The 18,805-nt window shown below is 45.6% G+C and overlaps 1 protein-coding gene across 4 annotated transcripts; it reads right to left on the bottom strand.

Annotated features, from left to right (window-relative positions):
- Positions 1 to 5,248: 5,248 nt before the first annotated feature.
- Positions 5,249 to 18,102, bottom strand: stpg4 (sperm-tail PG-rich repeat containing 4). Of its 4 annotated transcripts, none has more exons than XM_046071073.1 (8): positions 17,775 to 17,988; positions 17,049 to 17,177; positions 16,829 to 16,885; positions 10,976 to 11,230; positions 9,108 to 9,172; positions 8,772 to 8,817; positions 5,792 to 5,896; positions 5,249 to 5,400 (listed from the first exon to the last, which is right to left on the bottom strand). In XM_046071073.1, exons 2-8 carry the CDS (start codon positions 17,136 to 17,138, stop codon positions 5,293 to 5,295), a joined length of 726 nt encoding a protein of 241 aa, XP_045927029.1. In that variant the 5' UTR covers positions 17,139 to 17,177; positions 17,775 to 17,988; the 3' UTR covers positions 5,249 to 5,292. The 4 variants fall into 4 exon arrangements, with proteins under 4 accessions (XP_045927029.1, XP_045927030.1, XP_045927032.1 ...); XM_046071074.1 differs by having other exon boundaries at positions 5,249 to 5,397; XM_046071076.1 differs by lacking the exons at positions 17,049 to 17,177; positions 17,775 to 17,988 and adding an exon at positions 17,998 to 18,102.
- Positions 18,103 to 18,805: the final 703 nt, after the last annotated feature.

Genomic DNA, 18,805 nt, shown 5'->3' with positions numbered 1-18,805 from the left:
TTATAAATACAATGACTGGTATAGTAGATGTATACATAGTTCATTCCCAAGGGGCAAATTGTGTTCCAGCAGAGTTCAGTGCACAAGTTGACAAAAGACTGTATTCAGAAAGAGCAGTAAATACAAACAAGGGTCTCTTCTCCTGTTTTCAGAGCTTTATATTCTCACGTGACATGAGCACTTTCCAAAGATTTTACAGTAAAATCCTCAAATGTTTTTTGCATTATTATTATTTCATAGACGTACTTTATGGCTGCTGTTTATACCAAATGTCAATGGCTATGACATTTCATCTGCCTTAATCAATATAGGCTATTATACAAATGCATCATAATCATAAAATACATGATTGTGATTTGTACAAGTGGCATTGGTTAAAAGAATACTTTGACATTTGGGGAAATCACTTATTTCATTTATTTCTTAATGCTGTATGTTTCTGAATATGAAGCCAGAGCCAGCAGCCAAGTTAGCTTAGATTTTAGCATAAAGACTGGAAAAAGGAAAACAGCTGATCTGGCTCTGTCTAAACGTAACAAAATATGTGTACTAGCGCCTCTAAAGCTCACCAATTTACACATCATAAATAATTTGTGTAATCCATACAAAGACTGAAATGTAAATATGGCAATTTGTGGAAGCCACAGGGCCCGGCCAAAAAGTTGTCTGACACATAACCACAGCTTGATAGTTTTAACACTTGTCACACATTGTCAAGCCTAATAACACTGCTGTAAACGACAGCCGGTGGTGTGTTCTCTTCTATCAATCACTCCGGCTCACCTGATTTGCCTCCAGTGCTCTTGGTCCGCTTCCACACACACGACGACAGTGCCAGCACCATTACCCACTTAAACAATGACCCCCTTGTTCGCTAACAGTCGCCCATTGGAGCTGATTAAACTTTTAAATGTCATTTAATAGAAGCGCAATGTTGCTCCAATGTGTCTGTCAGCTGCTTGAGGGGGGTAAAAGGATACCTGGTCAGCCTCCCGGCGTGTCACACTGCCTGCTACATTCCTCAACTGGCTAGTCATCACCCTTAGTGTGGGATGTGGTGATGAGAGTGAATGTGACCTGGACTTAAAGGGGACACAGGGGAACAGCACCTCTGAATCTGCCACCAGTTTGTTTGACCCTCTTGCAGACTAGAGTTTCTGAAGGTGCTCATGATGGAGAACAGGAGACAGAGCCTGGCCGGTTCTGTGATACTGGGAGGCCATTTTAGTTCAGCACAATGTCAATGAACAAACAATGGCTTATCTGTTTGACGGTTTGTTTGTTTGGCGACCTTTAGCTGGGACTCAGCCACAGATAATGGCATTTGTCCCACACCAGTATTGGATTATGGGTATTTTTGTGTAACATCACATTCTCGGGATATTCCAGCGGTCTGCCTTCGTCATCATTCTAGAGCAGGGTCACATTTTCTCAGCATGTTGCGCCGAGTTAGCCGTTAATTTGACGTCCTCGACTCTGGTCCAGCTGTACCACTGAGCAGCAGGGTCACCTCCTGTTGAACGCTGCCAGAAACACAGATTTATTCCAGACCCCACTGATGTTCTACACTGCTTCCTGAATGTTGACCATATCTCATTAAGTTGGCCCTGAGTACTGAAGTTGATGTTTGGGCTGCCAGTGTGACCCTAACACCAGATGTTTCTCATAACCTTTAAATGATATAATTCCACTGTGCCAGCACCATCTTAAATAACATTTAAATCGCCTGCTCACGACTCTTGACAGGAAATACTACCACAGATAAAAAGATAATATGTACGTGGTTTGCTTTGTGCCATGCCTAACATCCTGATTATTTTCTCTGCAGTGCTGATGCAACGTACACTTTCATCTTTCAGTAGAGGTTATATCAATTTTAAATACTGATAAGGGGGAGTGGAGGTTTTGATCTCTTTACTAGCCAATAGAACCTGTAAGAAATTAATGTATGTGTGCATGTGTTTTTATGCATCAGCTTGCAAGTGCGTTTCTTTAGGGATCAAAAGTGCATGCATGCGTGTTGCATTCATTGCATTGTTCGGCTGCATGCATATTCTTTGAAGCAATGTGTGTCTACGAGGGGAAGCTTGATTGACAGCAAAGAGCTGGTGCCTAGCCGTGCCTGCGGTTGAGGCAGGCTGAGGGAGATGGTGGGTGTTAAGTCGTCAGTATGAGGCATATGTCAGAGATCAGTGCTGGACTGAGATTTCAGAGATCAGGCTGGACTGAGATTTGAGAGAGACAGAGATTACTGGGGGCTTGGTGCCTTGACCACAGGCAGAATGGCTGCCGATCACACACAAACACACACACACAGCTCTCTTGTTGCATCCTCCTCAGCAGCGGCTGCACATGCCCAGCCCTCCAGAGACTCCATGTAAAGCCCCATGTTAATAAGATTGTCTTCCTCTCCGGGTGGAAGTGTGCGTTCCTTTGTCTCCAGAATAATGACAGGGGGAATAAGAGCCCGGCTCTTGAACCTCTTCAAGCTCTTAAGTGTCGGCAACTGAAGGAAAACAGAGTGGTGGGGATTAAAGTCGGCCAAGTAGCTGTGCCGTGATAACATTCTGTACGGTTCGCCTGATCGTTGTCCCAGAATGAATACTTCACTGATGTCGATACATGTAAAGGAGTCAATCCAGTGCCTCATTATGTGCAGGATCTCACATCAATTTATCACAAACAAATCGTTATCTAGACTGTGTTTTATGTCAACGTTCACCCTGCTGAAGTGCTCTTGAGCAGGATAAAATCCCTACCAGCTCTAGCAATGCTGCTTTGTCAGCTGACCCTGAGCATTGACCCACCAGTGGAGATGGTTTAGGATGTTTTGTGAATATGAACAACTCTAGCTAGAATGCAGCAAGCCCACCTGTGACACATCACTCTGTAAGTTAGTCCATGATTCTTTCACGTGTTTCACAACTCAAGCCTTATTCAGGGTATGTGTTATAAAGCAGCAGATTGCATCTCCAAAGGCATTTTTGAAATCTCTAAATCCACAAACTTGTTTGTTCCGCTTGTCTCTTCCTACCCATGATAGCTGTATGCCACATCCACTGTTACAGCCAGCAAGATGCTAGGGTGCAATTTTTGGGCAGCAGATAAAGCTTTAAACACAACATTGACATACTTTCACATTATTAAGTGAAACACTTACGTATTTATCCATCCAGTAGATATGAAACAACATTAGCATTCATTTGGAGTAGGGTGTCTGGTCACCCGACAAATATTCACTCTCCTTTTAGCTCTTTTTTTGGTCTCCACCAACTCCTGATGGTCTCCAAACCACATTTTGTCAAGAAAACTAACTAACTAACTACCTAACGGGAAATGACGCGAACCTACACACAAAACAGCTGTTGTTTGTTATAAAGATAGCAATTATAAAGACAAGAATATGGGTGAAAGAATGGATTAGCACACGTAGCAGGGATGGTCTGAGCTACAGAAACAACTGGAGGTGAGTAAAAAGTGTTTTGCAGTGAAAGGTAGCTGCCTGTTCTGCCAACTGCCTGCTCTCATTGGCTGAATGTGGATGTCGAGTCGGCCAACTCCTCCAGATATTTGGCATGCTAGATATCCGGCCGGTGTCGGCGATGTGTCAGTGATGTGTCGGGGAGCCGTTTTGATGCATCTGGCCGATTGATCACTGATTTACCCATGATCACAGTCTTGCAGTCCCCAAGCTCACCAACCAGCAAATCGGGCTTAAAATCATATAGTGTGAAGGCTTCAGCTGCTACATGCCATGTTCAAAAGCTAGCTGCTGACTTTGTGTGCCTGCCGTTTGGTCATGGGCGGGTAGAGCACAGAGGTTATAATTAGAGCTTTCTTATTAAAAAAAATTAAAACAGCTTTCATTAAAACAGCTGCCTGCTGCAGTTCGAAACAAGACTGATGAGAGTGGCTGAACAAACACATTAAAGTTGCAGGCTGTAAAACCAAAACTGTGAGCTGAAAAATACTAAAATCCTCCAAAGCAAGGGAAACTGCAGTCGGGTGATACTTATCTGTGGTTCACCACACCTTCTATTTACACTGTTATTTGAACCACTGTTCAAAATGTTGATTTGTGCAGCTATAAAAATAACAGGTGTTTGGAGCCATGTTTGTAGTTTCAGCAAGCTGCTTCATTGATGATGATTTGGAACTTTGTAGGTTCTAGATAAAATTAGCAGAAAAATAAGTGGGGTGATGGTGTTAAATCTTCTGACTGATTTTCCATCAGTGAAGCAGCTATATTATTGCTTATTAATGGCATTATTATTATTTGTTACTATGGGGGATTATTTGTGCTCTAAAATCAGTACAACACTAAAATAAAGCTTAAAAAATTGGGCTTTAATTATCGTTGTTTATATTTTCATCCTTGGATCTGATAACAGAATCTGGTTGGGCAGAGTGGATGAATACAGCTCTCCATGCCCTCAACAACTGTCAACACAAAATTCGGCTGCTCTGAGGCGTGAGTGTCTAACTCTCAATATGAAGCAGTGCTGACAAAGAGCATGCATGCTCAGCAAAACCCTTACCTGAATAAATAAATGATAAATAAAACTGTCCAGGATCACACTAATAACAAATCTGCAATGTGTTTGTAATTTATTTTCTGTACATGTACCCTGTTGCTCTGTAATGTACACCACCTTTATGTTCCACACAGAGGTGATTTGTATCGCTGCTGTTCTCTGTGTCCCAACATGATTGGTTGTGTTTGTTTGGCTCGTCGAAAGAAAAAAAATAAGAGTATGCGGAGTAGGTACTGATAAGAATAGCTGTTTTACTGTGTGCCACCGCCTTGGCCCCTTAATACTGAATGTGTTATCTGAGGGTGCAGCATGCCACAGTAAGCTATGTGCATGTGACGCATGGCTGAGCAGCATTCCTCCTCCTGAGTGCATCGCCGGGCAGAGATAGTAGGAAGGCAAAGCAGCCTGAATGCCGACAGAGAGGGAAAGAGGAGCAAAGGGGAGGAGAAATGAAGGGAGAGAGCAATACCGGGAACATGTAGTTAAGTGGAATGAAGTACCCTTTGTTGCAGATAAGATCATTCTGCTTCCCTAGCCGGCGTCACTAAAGTGATTTGAGCACAACAAATGTAGCTTGATATGTCATTGGCGGACCACAAAATGCCTCACTGAAATGCAGATAAACATTGGTCCAAGTAATAAGAGACCGGCATTTTTCTTAATCTTAAAATTTTTCTTTTATTTCAAAATACGGTAGTGTGATGTGTGTGATCTGCCAGTTAGCAAGCTGACAGGATGAGGAGAAATAAAGTCCACACTAGAGAATGTTACGGAAGAAGAGGCTAAATGATGGGTCTTTGGCTGCTGGGTTCAGATGGTCACCCAGCTTCCAGCAAGGTTCGCAGGCCCCTGGTCCTGGGGTCTTCTGTGGAATACACACACATACACACACAAATTGTTTTTCTTTAATTATAAAAACAAGAGGCCCCCAAAAGAGAAACATGGCCTTTTAAGTTTTAAATTTTTTTAAATATCTAAAATAATTTCAATCACATAAAGTTTTTATAGAATATGCCCTGAAGTGTCTGCGCTCCATTCTAACATATATGAAATGTTTTCTTTGCATGTTCAATAACTTATGTCTCTAAACTTTGATGAATTTAAAAACCATGAAAGATCATTACTGAAATCGAAACATTAGTAGCCTATTTTGCATTTTTACCCACTCATCAAGAATTTCACTGACAAAATGTCATAGTACATATCGGTAGTCTTACGCTAATGACAGATAGTTAATTGTGAAGTACTGGACTCACTGAGTGCACATAGTGGAGTCGCGGCAATGTGGATTTGAAGGAGGAAGTGATGCCTTTTGCTGGTCTGGTCTGTGGACTATAGTGGCATGGAGCAGGTCCCTCCTTCTAAGATGGCCAGAGATAAAAGCCATTATTGATTGATGGATTGATCAATGAATTTTGTGATCAAGCCCCAATATGCTGTAGCCTATACCAAAGCTAGCAGTACCCATTAGCATGTAAGCATACATAGGGTTTCTTAGCTTTGGTCAGAAACATGCAGAGGAAAGGTTGTCTTTGTAGTCAGCCGAACACATGTACCTTGTGACAGAGTTTCAGTAACCCAGCAGAATTTAAAAAAAAAAATACTAGCTCAACACAATCAACTTGTGTGCTCTCTCAGTAAATTACACTGAACAAAATTATAAACGCAACACTTTAGTTGAACTCAAAGATCTAAGACTTTCTCTATGTACACCAAAGGCCTATTTCTCTCAAATATTGTTCACAAATCTGTCAAAATCTGTGTTAGTGAGCACTTCTCCTTTGCCTTAAGGAGAATTGCTCACTTAACCCCAAGTTGCTCCAGAGGCGTGCGACCTCTGACATATATAACAATTGTAAGTCGCTTTGGATAAAAGCCTCAGCTACATGATTAAATGTCAAATGTCATGTCAAAACAAAAGTGTTGTGTTTATAATTTTGTTTGTTCAGTGTAGTCAAGGACACAGAGAAACTGAATATGAAATATGAGCAGATATCTAATGTCATCATGTTATCCTGGATTAGTACAAGCACCTTTGAAGAACAGGACCCTGTTAAGCATAGACAAGCTTAGTTTAGTTTTTATGGTGTCACCTGACTTCTAATAGCAGTTTTCTCAAGCATCCAAACAAAACTAGCTGGCAGATTACACCCTACAGAGTCCAATCAGATGGATCCAGACGTGATGGTATAAGCATGCACTGAGGGCTGTATCATAGTTACCTACTGTACATCATGACGTCTAAGTTTCAGTGTTTCACTTGGCGCTATAAGCTCATGGAAACCTATTGTTATACCATGATACTCAAGTCATCTGATGCACTAACAATTTACAATAGGTCTATTTTAGGGTCCCATACCCATATTTTTATGACCTATGACATATCATTTGACTCCTGTCTTAATGGCCTTTGCTGGTCTCTGGTTGTGTTGTGTGTTTTTTCACCTAAGCAATCTGTCTTTGGGGTTAGTCTCTGTCAAAAGTCAGTCTCTCTCGCTCTCCTTGCCTTTCACTTCTCCTTTCCTCTTACCCACTAACACACATACTGGTCATCACCAGCGGCGTGCCATGCAGAAATAGCATCCCCCCCCCTCCACACTCCTCCTCAGACATAAAACTGTGTCCCTGTCCCTGAACACAGGACCAGCCTTTCATTTTCAGCTGCTCTCTGATTCGAACAGAGGGAGGCAGGAAGGTGTCTTTTCCTCTCCTCTGCTCTTTGGAGGGATGGCTGCTACCATTACATGCCATTTGATCCCAGTTGCCAGTTAACTTGATCCTCGGCAACTGGCCCGCTGGGCCCCGTGCGCTTGCCTGATGCTCCCAGAGGTGCTAATGCAGGTGTATTTCACAGGAGCTGGTGGGCAGTGAACCTCTTTCACACACATGTGTGTATGTGGGTGAGGGTGTTTGAGCCAAAGTACCTGGCCCACTTTCCTACTGTGGCACAGCACGTTAGAAACGTTCTCCTGTGTGGCGTATGCTGTTAAAGCTTTGACCTGTTTCTGAATGTTGCATCCAAGACCTCGCTGTACTGTACTCCTTAAAACAACTGTTGATATTTCACTGAAAAACACAGATATCAACCTTATGATGGTGTTAGAGGAAAGGTCCGGGGACCACCAAAGTCAGAATTCATCCCCTGGGGATCGTGAATGTGTGTACCAGACTGCATGGCAATTCAACCAGTAGTTTCAGTTTGGACCAAAGCGGTTGACCGACTGACAGACCAACATTGCCATTAGAGCCCTGCTTCTAGTGAAACAGCCAGACAGCAGGTGCATAGATCTGCAAGATTTCATGCTGTAGTTAAAGGATGAATCACTTCTGTGGTAAAGCAATAGAGAGGAGGACACTGTCATATGAAAATGTCTGGGATTACGAAATTAATTGGATTTGTTCCTTCCAAGTTGCACGTGCAGTTGATTTTGCAAAAAAGCACAACATGTAAATCTAGGACACACAGTGGCCCCAGGACTGAGAAATTAAGTCAAATAAAAAGAAGAGAATATATATACTTTGTGGTTGTTTTCCCACTCATCTTCAGCTCACTGCAAGTTATTGTTTGGATGTGTGGAAATCTATTTCATTTAATTCTGGGCTAAGAGGCAGGGCTCAGAGAAATCTGAATTTCTCTCTCAGATTGGATTACGAGTTTTCAGTGTCCATTAAGACACTTCACTGGTGATCTGCTAATGTCTCTCCACCTCCGTCAGGTCAGTTGTCTGACCGATCTGCGCTTTCAGTTAATTTCGCTGTGGGATTTGTGTAGCTGCTTAACCTTTGACAATAAACTTGTCTTAGAGTCGCTGTGACACCACTAACAGCAGAAAACTGCTCCCAACAGTAATAACACCTTCAGGATTTCTTAGCGCCTTTCCTTCTCTGTCAACACTCAGCAGCTGCCAGCACGGATCAAATATCCATCAGCTACCAGCATGGACACACGGCTAAGGCTTCAACACTGCAATATGAACCAAAGCTGACTGGTCAGTTAGTACAGTGCCATAACAGGCCCTCAAATGGGGCAAATGACACCGTTAGATACCCTGTGGGATCGGTTTTCCTTGACCCTTGTGGTTGTCATAACTAGCTTGTGTACAGCACATACCAGATACACATTAGGTCATAGCTTGTAACCAAAACCCATTGAAAGTGTATTGTAATGAAGCCTTTTTGTGGGCAATGGAAAGACTGCATGGTCCTAATAACTAGTCTCGGTGACTGGATACTTACAGGGGGAAAGCTGATCCGCTGCACAGTCGACCGGAACATCACATGCCTGCAAGAAGAGGAGATAAGATATGGGTGGGTTAGGGGAGGGGGGTTCGAAAAAAAAGAAAAGAGGAGAACAGTGAAGGGAAAAGTTAGAGAAGAAAAGAATAAGACAGAGACAGAGAAAATGAGAGAGCAGCTTAGTGATTGCTCCTCTATCTTTGTGCTGTGAGGAGATGAGAGAGGAAGGAGAAGTTGTACGAAGAGGAAGGATTCCGCGATCAAGGGGGTGATTCATGCGTTGTCTGCTCCGCTGTGATCTGAGAGTTAAAGAGAGGCTGTTTGTCGAGTGCTTACTTGCAGGGAATCTTCTCCACTGGTTTTGCTGTCACATTGTAGTCGCACGGCGAAGTGTTTATATGCTGGCACAGGGAATAAAGATAAAGAAGTGTTTAAATGTATATGACAGTATCACCATGAGTTTGCTTTTGTGCCTGCTGTGTTGCATCGCCGACAGCTGGCTTTGGTTTCTAACACATCTTCTGTTTTCAGTAAGTCTGCTGCAGGTACATTTTGAAGAGCAGCCACTTTGAAGCAAATTGCTGTGATGATGTTCCAATGCCACTGCCAAAACACTATGAAAACAGAACACTGGATACTGCTTGAAAAATGCATACTTGAATAAAAGTGATGTAGAGGGCTAAGTTAACAACAATAAATTCCAACTATTAACTGTTAATAAAACTTTGGTCAAATTAAAAAAAAAACCACGCACAGAAATTTGTAGCTTAAGAGTTACGTGGTGTAACAATTTCTTGGCAAAGAGCACGGCACACAGCTTCCCGAAAACCATCTTGCCTACAGAGACCAAAACCAAAACCTGTACCTACTGACCATAACGAACCATTCTTTAGCCTAAGAGGTACTACCTGAAAGTACTGGGCGGCAGGTCTTAATTTGCTGCTGGAACAAAATCACCTATTTTTTTTTAGAATTTTCCTAAAAAGGGAGAGGTCAGGTCACCCAGTGAAGCCTGAAGCATGTGAGTTTTGTGCATGTCACCTGAGCTATGTTACTGCGATTTGATCAAATGTTTGGAAACCAGTAGGTCAGTTGGACCCAAAGCAGGCCAAAGTCATTAAGCAGATCAACAGGGTGGCAATATTAACACTTTGGTGGGAAGTGGTTTAATGCTTTTTGGCATTTGATTACATATGACTACAGCTAAGCAAGTGGGTGTTGGTTTTGTGTAACGGTGATATGAATATGGCTGAATTATGGTATGTGTGTGTGGGTACGATTCTGTCTGTAGTACTGAAACAGAGCGGAGGAGACTGATAGACAGACAGAATACGTCCCTTAGTTTGGTTTCTCAGCCTGCTTGCTTTCCGTGGTTGTCGATAGAACTTTCTAATTCTTTTTCCCCCCATTGTAGCAATCCACAGACAGAAGGGAAACAACATGGAAGTCAAGGGACAGTCAAAGCTGTTTCCATATGCCTCCCCGTGCTGATAAACGTAAATAAATAATTAATTAATTGTTTGTCATGACTGCATTGTTTACTTTTAACATCAAGCACCACGGAGTTGTTTAATGTGCGCCAGGTGCTGTGGATTTGTGATGCGTTTCTTGACTTTTTTTCTCCCCCTGACGGGCTGAACAGCAGCCTCTCTGTTTTTCTGGGACCTCCTTCGGGCAGCTGTGGCTCAGGAGGTAGAGCAGGTTGCCCGTTGTTTGGAAGATTGGTGGTTCAATCCCAGGCTGGGAAGGGTTTTTGGGCAAGAAACTGAACACCGAATTGAATGTTAGTTTGTGTTTGAGCACTTAGGTTCAGTGTGTGAATGGTAGATGTAGTGTAAAACATTTGCAAAGCCTACTCTAACCTGTGTTTGTGTCTATTCTTGCAAGTTATTAGTTTGCTTCCTCTTTACATAAAAAAAACACACTAACCATAACACTACTGTCATATATCATGCCAGTGTAAAAGAGGTACTAACAAAACAGGGACCCACTCATAAACCCATTGCTCCATAGAGCTACTAGTGGTCAAAAACTCAACAGAGTATCTTTGACGCACAGACGTGAGAGTCCTGCTATCAAACTTCTTATCTAAGTCTTAGAAAGAAAGCAAATATGTGTATTTCCCAAAACAGTGCACTATTCCTTTAATATGTGGTAAATTACATCTGCCAACAGGATCAGTAAAGGTCATGTCAGAACCCGACCTTGTCGCTGAAGCCCAGAGTGATTATTTCAGGCCGTGGACAGTTTTTGAAAGAGTAGGACGCCTGGTGCATCAGGACCTCCTGGATGGAGTCGGTGTAGTCATACGCCCCGGGTAGAAGCAAATCCCCCTTACGTATGCCCAGAATGTGGGCTTTTCTGCCCACGCCTTTGAACCCGTAGGTCTTCCTCACTGGGTTCAGTTCAGCTTCTTCGATGAAGTCGCGAATGTGATAGAGACCGGGGATGGGTGTGTCCTGGGAGTAGGTGAGAGGAGAGAAGTTAAGGTACTGTTACCACATATCCTAGAAAGACACATTGCTGTATTGTTGGCATGATGCAGCCATTACTGGACTGTTGTCCACAAGAGCCAAATTCAGCTCAAGCAACTGGAAGTCTGGCATTGGTAGTTAAACTCTTTTTATGAAGGTATAATTATTTTGATATTATTATATTGCCAAATACAATTGTTATTTCCAATAATCCTATAAACACAATTTAATGTTGACATTACAAGAAGAAATTTTTACTTCAGGTGTTTTCATCTTTAAGCACTCACAAGATATTTTGTAGCTAATCTCTTGATGATGCGTAACCCCGGTTCTCATGAGTGATATGTCTCACTATGGGATGCGCCTCCCCGTGTATTCCTCAGAAGCATTTATCTCATTACGCCAATCCTGATTGGCTGGTGATCGTGGTGTCTGCGTCTAGTGGACCCACCTACCCTTAAATAGCTTACGCTACAACGCAGACACCATTCAAAATAAGCACCTCTTCTCGCTTCGCCCCAGCAAGAAGGGCTGTCTAGTGAGACATCTCACTCATGCTACTCTGAGAACCGGGGTTATGTAAGTAACCTAAAGTTCTCATTCATAGCATTCGTTTCGATGTCTCACTATGGGATATGGAGAATTGCCAGACAAGCTTATCTCAACAACCACCGGCTCTCAGGAAGCAGCACTCTGTTCCAGCGAGGGCCCTGTGCTCAGCACTCCACGCGCCACACTCTGAGCAGAGACATCCAGTTTATAAAACCGGGCAAAGGTGAGGGGCAAGGACCAGCCTAGCCCCTAGTCCTGTCCATGTAAAAGCGCAGGGCTCGGACCGGACACAGCACATGCAGCCGCTCCTCCTCAGGGGAGGAGAAAGGCGACGAAGTGAACGCCCGAAGGTCAATGGGCGACCACGAGCCAACCACCTTGGGCACAAAGACAGGGTTAGGCTTCATCGACACTCTGACATCCCCCGGAGCAAACTGAGTGCATGAAGGATGCACCGAGAGTGCGTGAATGTCGCCGACCCGTTTTGCAGAAGCCAAAGGCAGCAATAACACTGTCTTCAGAGACAGACGTTTTAAGTCAACTTCCCCAGTGGTTCAAAAGGGGGGCCAGAGAGCCCATCCTGAACCACTGCCAGATCCCACGGAGGGGCCAATGGCCTGGAAACAGGGAGTAGCCGGCGTGCCCCTTTCATCAAACGGCAGACCAAGGGATGTTGGCTAGCTGGTTTACCTTCAAACCCCACATGACAAGCAGCAATAGCAGCCAGGTACACTTTAATTGTGGAGAAAGCCTTTTGTTTATCAACCAAGACCTGCAGGCCGGGCACTGAAAAGGCGCATGACCCTCCTTGAGACACCATTCCTCAAACACCCTCCACTTACATTCATAAAGGGACCTGGTGAAGGGAGTCCTGGCGCTCTGAATAGTGTTAACCACATTCTGAGGAAGCCCCATCACACTTAAATTATACCACTCACGGGCCAGGCCCATAGTGCCGGGCGCTCTGGGTGTGGGTGAAAGATTGTCGCCCCCGCCTGGGACAGCATGTCCCTGCGCAGCGGGAGTTGCCATGGCTGTCTGCACAGGAGCAGATATATCTCCGCTAGCCAATGCATCGCTGGCCAATGCGGAGCTATGAGGATCAGTCTGCAGCAGTGCTCCCTCACCCTGGACAGAGTGGGCGATATCAGAGCCACTTGAGAGAACGCGTACAGGAGGACCGGCGGACACACATGTGCGAGCGCATCCACGCCGAGAGCCGCATCTGGATCGTGTATTAAGAAAAACAGCGGACACTGCGCATTGACTCTCGATGCAGGTCCACCTCGGCCCGGCCATAATGCGACCACACTTGCCTCACAATGGCTGGGTGCAGAGCCCAGTTGCCGTATAGCGGTGCGCCCCTGGACAGCAGATCCACGCCCAGGTTGAGAAACCCGTGGACATGTGTCGCTCTCAGAGACAGGAGACGCTTGCTGCTCCATAGTATCAGTTTGCGTGCCAGCGTGTGCAACTGATGGGAATGCAACCCCCCCTGACGGTTTATATACGCTACCGTAGTCGTATTGTCCGTCCTCACCAGAACATCAGCCCGCTGAGAAACGGAAGAAAACGCCTCAGGGTAAGAAGCACTGGCAAAAGCTCCAGGTAATTTATGTGCGTGCGCCGGAGATTTTCGCTCCAGATGCCCCTCACAGACCGGCCCTCGTGTGTTCCTCCCCAGCCCGACAAACTCGTGTCTGTGGTGACCACCTTCCGTGACAGGATGACGCCCAAGTGCACCCCCTGCACCAAGAAAGCTGGGTGTCGCCAGCGGCACAGTGCCATCACGCATTCCACATTGACTGTCACCCTCCGTGCGCCATGACGGACAGGGTCCAGTCCGAGGGAAGCCACCCAGCACTGGAAATCCCTCATGAACAGGCAGCCTAGTCTGACCACCAGGATGGCTGATGCCATCACTCCCAGTAACCTCAAACACAATCTGAAGGGGACGGATGTGCGCTGGCGAAAATGCTCGAGACAAGCCCTGAAAGCCTTTACCCTCTCTGCCGCCAGGCGAGCTGTAAAGGAAACCGAGTCCAGGTGTAACCCCAGAAATATTGTACTCCATGCTGGGGACAGCACGTTCTTCTCAGTGTTTATTATAAAACCCAAATCTGTAAGATGTCTTATGAGTACGCGCGTTTGCGACACTGACACTTGCTCCGACTGTGCCAAAAGGAGCTAGTCGTCCAGATATGTAGCCAGACGGAAACCCTGCCGTCTTAACGGGGCCACAGCCGCTTCGGTACACCGCACGAACACTCTCGGGCTCAGGGACAGACTGAAGGGAAGTACTCTGTATTCCTAACATACCTCAGATATTTCCTGTGCGTAGGATAAATTGCAATGTGGAAATCCGCGTCCTTCAGGTCGACAGACGTGACCCAATTGCCCTGGCGCACCAGACAAAGCAGGGATGCATGAGTGAGCATCCTGAACTTGTATTTCCTGAGGTTCTTGTTCAGAGCTCGCAGATCCAGGATAGGGCAAAGACCGCTCCGTTTGGGGACCAGAAAATACCTCGAGTAAAAGCCGCTCTGACTCCGTTTGGGAGGCACTACACACATCGCTCTCTTTTCTAACAGCGAGACAATTTCCTCCTGTAGAATACAAGCTGACTCCCCCTGAGCCCGGGAGCATACAATGCCTGAGAAGCGAGGGGGATGACAGCGAATTGAAGCCTGTAACCCCTTGATATCGTTCTTAGCACCCAGGCCAAAGTCATGAGCGCCGCCCACCTTTCCCTCATCAGCGAGAGGGGTGGCAGCCCCCGGTTTGTCTTCCCCACTGCGCGCCGTCAATAATGGTGTTATGGGGCCATCTAGCGGCCGGGCGCAAGCGCGACTCCTGGTCGACACTGCGCATGGTCGACACTGCGCATGCGCGAGGTGCCTGAAGGGAGCCGTAGCTTGTTGTTTTCTGTTCATTGTTTTAAAACCCCGTCAGGGACAATCGGCATGTCCAAGATGTCCTCTCTTCTCTCTGTCAGACAGGTTTGTCAGGTTGAGCCATCTTGCTCTTTCCTGTAAAACCATCACTCCCATAGATTTACCTCTGGCTTGGACCGAGCAGCGCTGCACGCGGAGGCAAATGTCTGTTATCATGGTAATCTCTTCCCACACTACGGGGTCAGGCTTGGTGGCCATGTCCTCCATCAACTCCGCTTGATATGCGGTGAGAATGGAGGAGACATTCAGGGCTCTGAGACTCAAAGCTGACGCTTTGTAAGCCCTCTCAGTCATAGCGGACTGGAAACGGTCCGTTTTTGACGACAGTATGGGGTTCCTGGAGGATGCCGTGGTCTGGGTGGGTGGAGGTGGGCTGCGACTAACGGCTCCATGGGGGGCATGCGGAGCATGCCAATCTTTTCCATGCCCTCAAAATCCAGGGAGGAAGCGCCCTGTATCGGGGTCTTGCTGCTGAACAGGTGGTCCTTCCATGAAACCGAGACTTCATCCAGCAGCTCAGGAAAAACTGGGAGTAGCTGTTTTGCCATCCTCTTGGCCTGGGGCAATTTCTTCCCCTCATAACGGGATCTGGTGGTCTCCGTCACAACCCCAGGCCAGGGAATATTCAGTCTGGCTGCAGTGCGTTTGCACACGTCCTGCATATCCATACTGGGAGCGGGGGAAGCCGGAGTACTCCCATCCTCGCCCGGAGAGGCAGACACAGCATCGGGCTTGACAGCCTGAGCGGAAGGGATGAACATTTCGTCCTCATCCTCATGATCCTCAGATATGAGGAGCTCTGAGGTGCCCTCGTCATCATCCTCATAATCTAGCTCTAGCACATCTTCCATAAGCGGGGCCACCGCGGCTAGGTCCAGCTGTTAGCCCCAGCTGGCGCTAGCACACGGTTCAGCGTCCGCATCGGTCCCCTCATTGCCAGCCGGCAAGTCGTTGGTGGACAGGTAAGGGTCCTTTCCCGACAAGCTAGCTTGGGGTGCCGTCGTCGAAGACTCTTCAGGGTGAAGCAGGCACAGTGCCTGCATGAACCGGGGGCTTCAAAGGCCAAGCGGGTGTGTTCCAGCCCGAGGCAGGAAGAGCACACCTGGTGTGTGTCCCTGCTTGAAATTTTATTCCCACAGCAGCAGAGCCGAGCCCCTGGATCACCGTCTCCTCTGGTGTGAGGGGGATTAGAGTCCATCTTCGTTAGCTGGAGTGCTAATTAAGAAGAACGTTGCATTAGCTGGTGTGCTAACACGTACCTTACCGTAAAACGGCTAGGCGGGTAATCCAGTCTGTTGTGAGACCGAAGAGTCGAAGCGTGTTGAAGGCAGCTAGCACCTGCCGACTGAGATGTCAGCTCTTATCAGTGGACAGTTAAGCTAGCTAGCCCGTACGACAGATCGAGATATGCTCCGAAGCAAGAAGAGGTGTTTGAATGGTGTCTGCGTTGTAGCGTAAGCTATTTAAGGGTAGGTGGGTCCACTAGACACAGACACCGCGATCACCATCCAATCAGGATTGGCGTAATGAGATAAATGCTTCTGAGGAATACGTGGGGTGGCGCATCCCATAGTGAGACATCGAAACAAATGCTATGAATGAGAACTGACATTTCATAATAATGTGTTACATACATGTGCTTTACTTTAAATGTACAGCAAAGCTACGTTTGCTGTTCATTTACATAGAGTAATTTCCAAGCCACCTGATCTATTGTTAGCTGGACAGGATACATTCATAGAAAGAAGAAGGCAGCTGATTAACAGTGGAGCCAGAGAGCTGGGATCACATTAAGATTACTGATGATTAAAAAGGTCTATGCATTATTACACTGAGCGCATGCACTGTAAGGCACTTAGGGACCGGACTCACTGTAGTGTTTCGGGCAGACAGCACACACTGGCCACAGACAATGGGATAGTGCTATGCAATAAAAAACCATTAACTGCTAGTATATCTAAACATGAACTAATGAGCCCCCTTTAAGTGTCAACCCAGTGGCAAGTGTTTGGGCCTGAAGCAAAGCCAGTGCAGCAGCCTCTCCTCCTATAAAACCACATTTCAGTATGACACCTACTTTCAGTGTTCCCAGCCACCAGCTCCCCCGGCCACACAGGCCCACCTTGTCATCACCCTGCGGATAAGAACAAGATATAAGCAAAGACACGGTTGATTGTTTCTGCTATGATGACACTGCTATGCCAACAATGTGTAGATGCATAGCACAGCCTGTGCTTCACCAGTTCTGTGTGTCCTCATTAACCACACTGAGTCATGAGGGCGTTAAAGAGCCTTACCTTATCTGTTCTATTACCACCCCTGGACATGTCGCTGACTTTAGAGACGGCTTTGTTTTTCCACGTGGCCGTATCCTGCACTATGTTCATTGCCGTTCACTATCTGGTTGACTGAAGATCCAGTGACACCTGACCACCATTAAAACCACGACTGTTACTATAGCAGCGACTCCACTATCGATCAATTTTTCATCAAGCTGGCCTGGTGGAGGGCTATATTTAGACTCACCGACCAGTTTGAATGAGAGCAAGACACAATGGTAAGCCAGCACTAAAGTACGCTGCAGTTAGTTACTTTGCCCTCATCAATGTCAACCACCATCATGTGGTATTGATTGGAATATACTGATCAAAAGTTGCCATCACACTGTAAATTGCAGTCCAGTACGAGACAGAACACACGTCTCATCCGTCCAAATGTCTGGACTGGGCAAGGCTGCTTATCTAGGGTCTGAAGACCACCCGGGGTCCAATATAATGAGGATTGATTCAATTACGCAACTCTTTCTCTCCTTTGACATTACTAAAATAAAAGTTTGATCATTCAGTTTCTTCTACAAGTAAAGTACTTATGTCACCTACAGTTCGACATGAATGTATTTAGGAAGAGTGGGTTCTTCAAATCAGGCAGTTAAAATCACTACAGCTTTTAAAATGTGATACTTATGCCGAGAAATTCTTTCAAATGAAGCCTCTTCTTTGTGCATGAAGTTTGAAGTATCTTACCTCTTGTGGCATGCTAGGCTGCTGGAGTGTGATGTCAGGCACAAACACTCTCTCACTCTGATTCTCAGTACGGCAGAACTAAAGACCATCACCTGAAGCGAAAATCTCGCTCTGGGAGCAAAAGCTCAACATTCGGCCTCGTTGCTAGGCTACATGGAGCACACGGTCCGAAGGAGCCAAGAACTGATGTTTACATTGCTTGTCAAGGAAGTCTAATGTGTACCTGAGAGTACATGCGGACACACACACCGAAAACACACGGGCAGCAAAGGAGCTGTAATCTGATTGAAGTAACAGTCTCCCCCCTAGCACCTGGCAGACAGTCTTCTCCTATCAGACAATGAATGAATGCAGAGGGACAAGACTAGTGTTCCATGTGCTGTGCAATTAACAGCTTTTATAAGTAGATTGTGATGACACTTAAGTCTTGTGATAATTGTTCTTGGCTATTGAGAGCCACTTGTGTCATCTGTTCACACCTGAAACTGCAGTGGGTTGTGGTTTTTGGCAGTCTTGTCTTGGCGCTTAAGTTGTTCCTATGCAGACTCTGTAAAAGGAATAATCCACTTGCAGCAAATCAGGGATACTGTAAAGTAAGTTTCCTCTTGACATCAGCACCTTTTGGTGTACGAGTTGTTACTGAAGTGCATTTTACAATGTTTTTTTGAATGTGCATCCACAGGGACCACTGAATAAAATGCATGACTGACCAAGCCATAAACAACTGCAGCCCCTACTGCTCCCAACGGGCAGACCAAAGCATCACATTCTTTTAAAGGAAAATAGAAAGAATTTCATTCACACAGGAGCCAGAGCAGAGGTCCACAATAGAGCTTTATTTTGTCATTCATCAAAATAACAAACTTAGTATCTCTGCAAGCTACTGTAACAAACTCAATCAGAAGTTAACCAAAAAAGAAAATAACGGTACACCTCTATTTACACCATGGTTTCTGATGTACGTTCAATAACCTGCACCTTGTCATGGGGGCAAATGCCACAAAAAAAAAAAAAAAAAAAAAAACAAAAAA

Source organism: Micropterus dolomieu, linkage group LG15 (genome assembly GCF_021292245.1).
Source record: "Micropterus dolomieu isolate WLL.071019.BEF.003 ecotype Adirondacks linkage group LG15, ASM2129224v1, whole genome shotgun sequence".
In the NCBI taxonomy this organism is placed as follows: Eukaryota; Metazoa; Chordata; class Actinopteri; order Centrarchiformes; family Centrarchidae; genus Micropterus; species Micropterus dolomieu.
The sequence above is the reverse complement of the archived record's forward strand: the minus strand, read 5'-3'. Positions and strand labels throughout refer to the sequence as shown.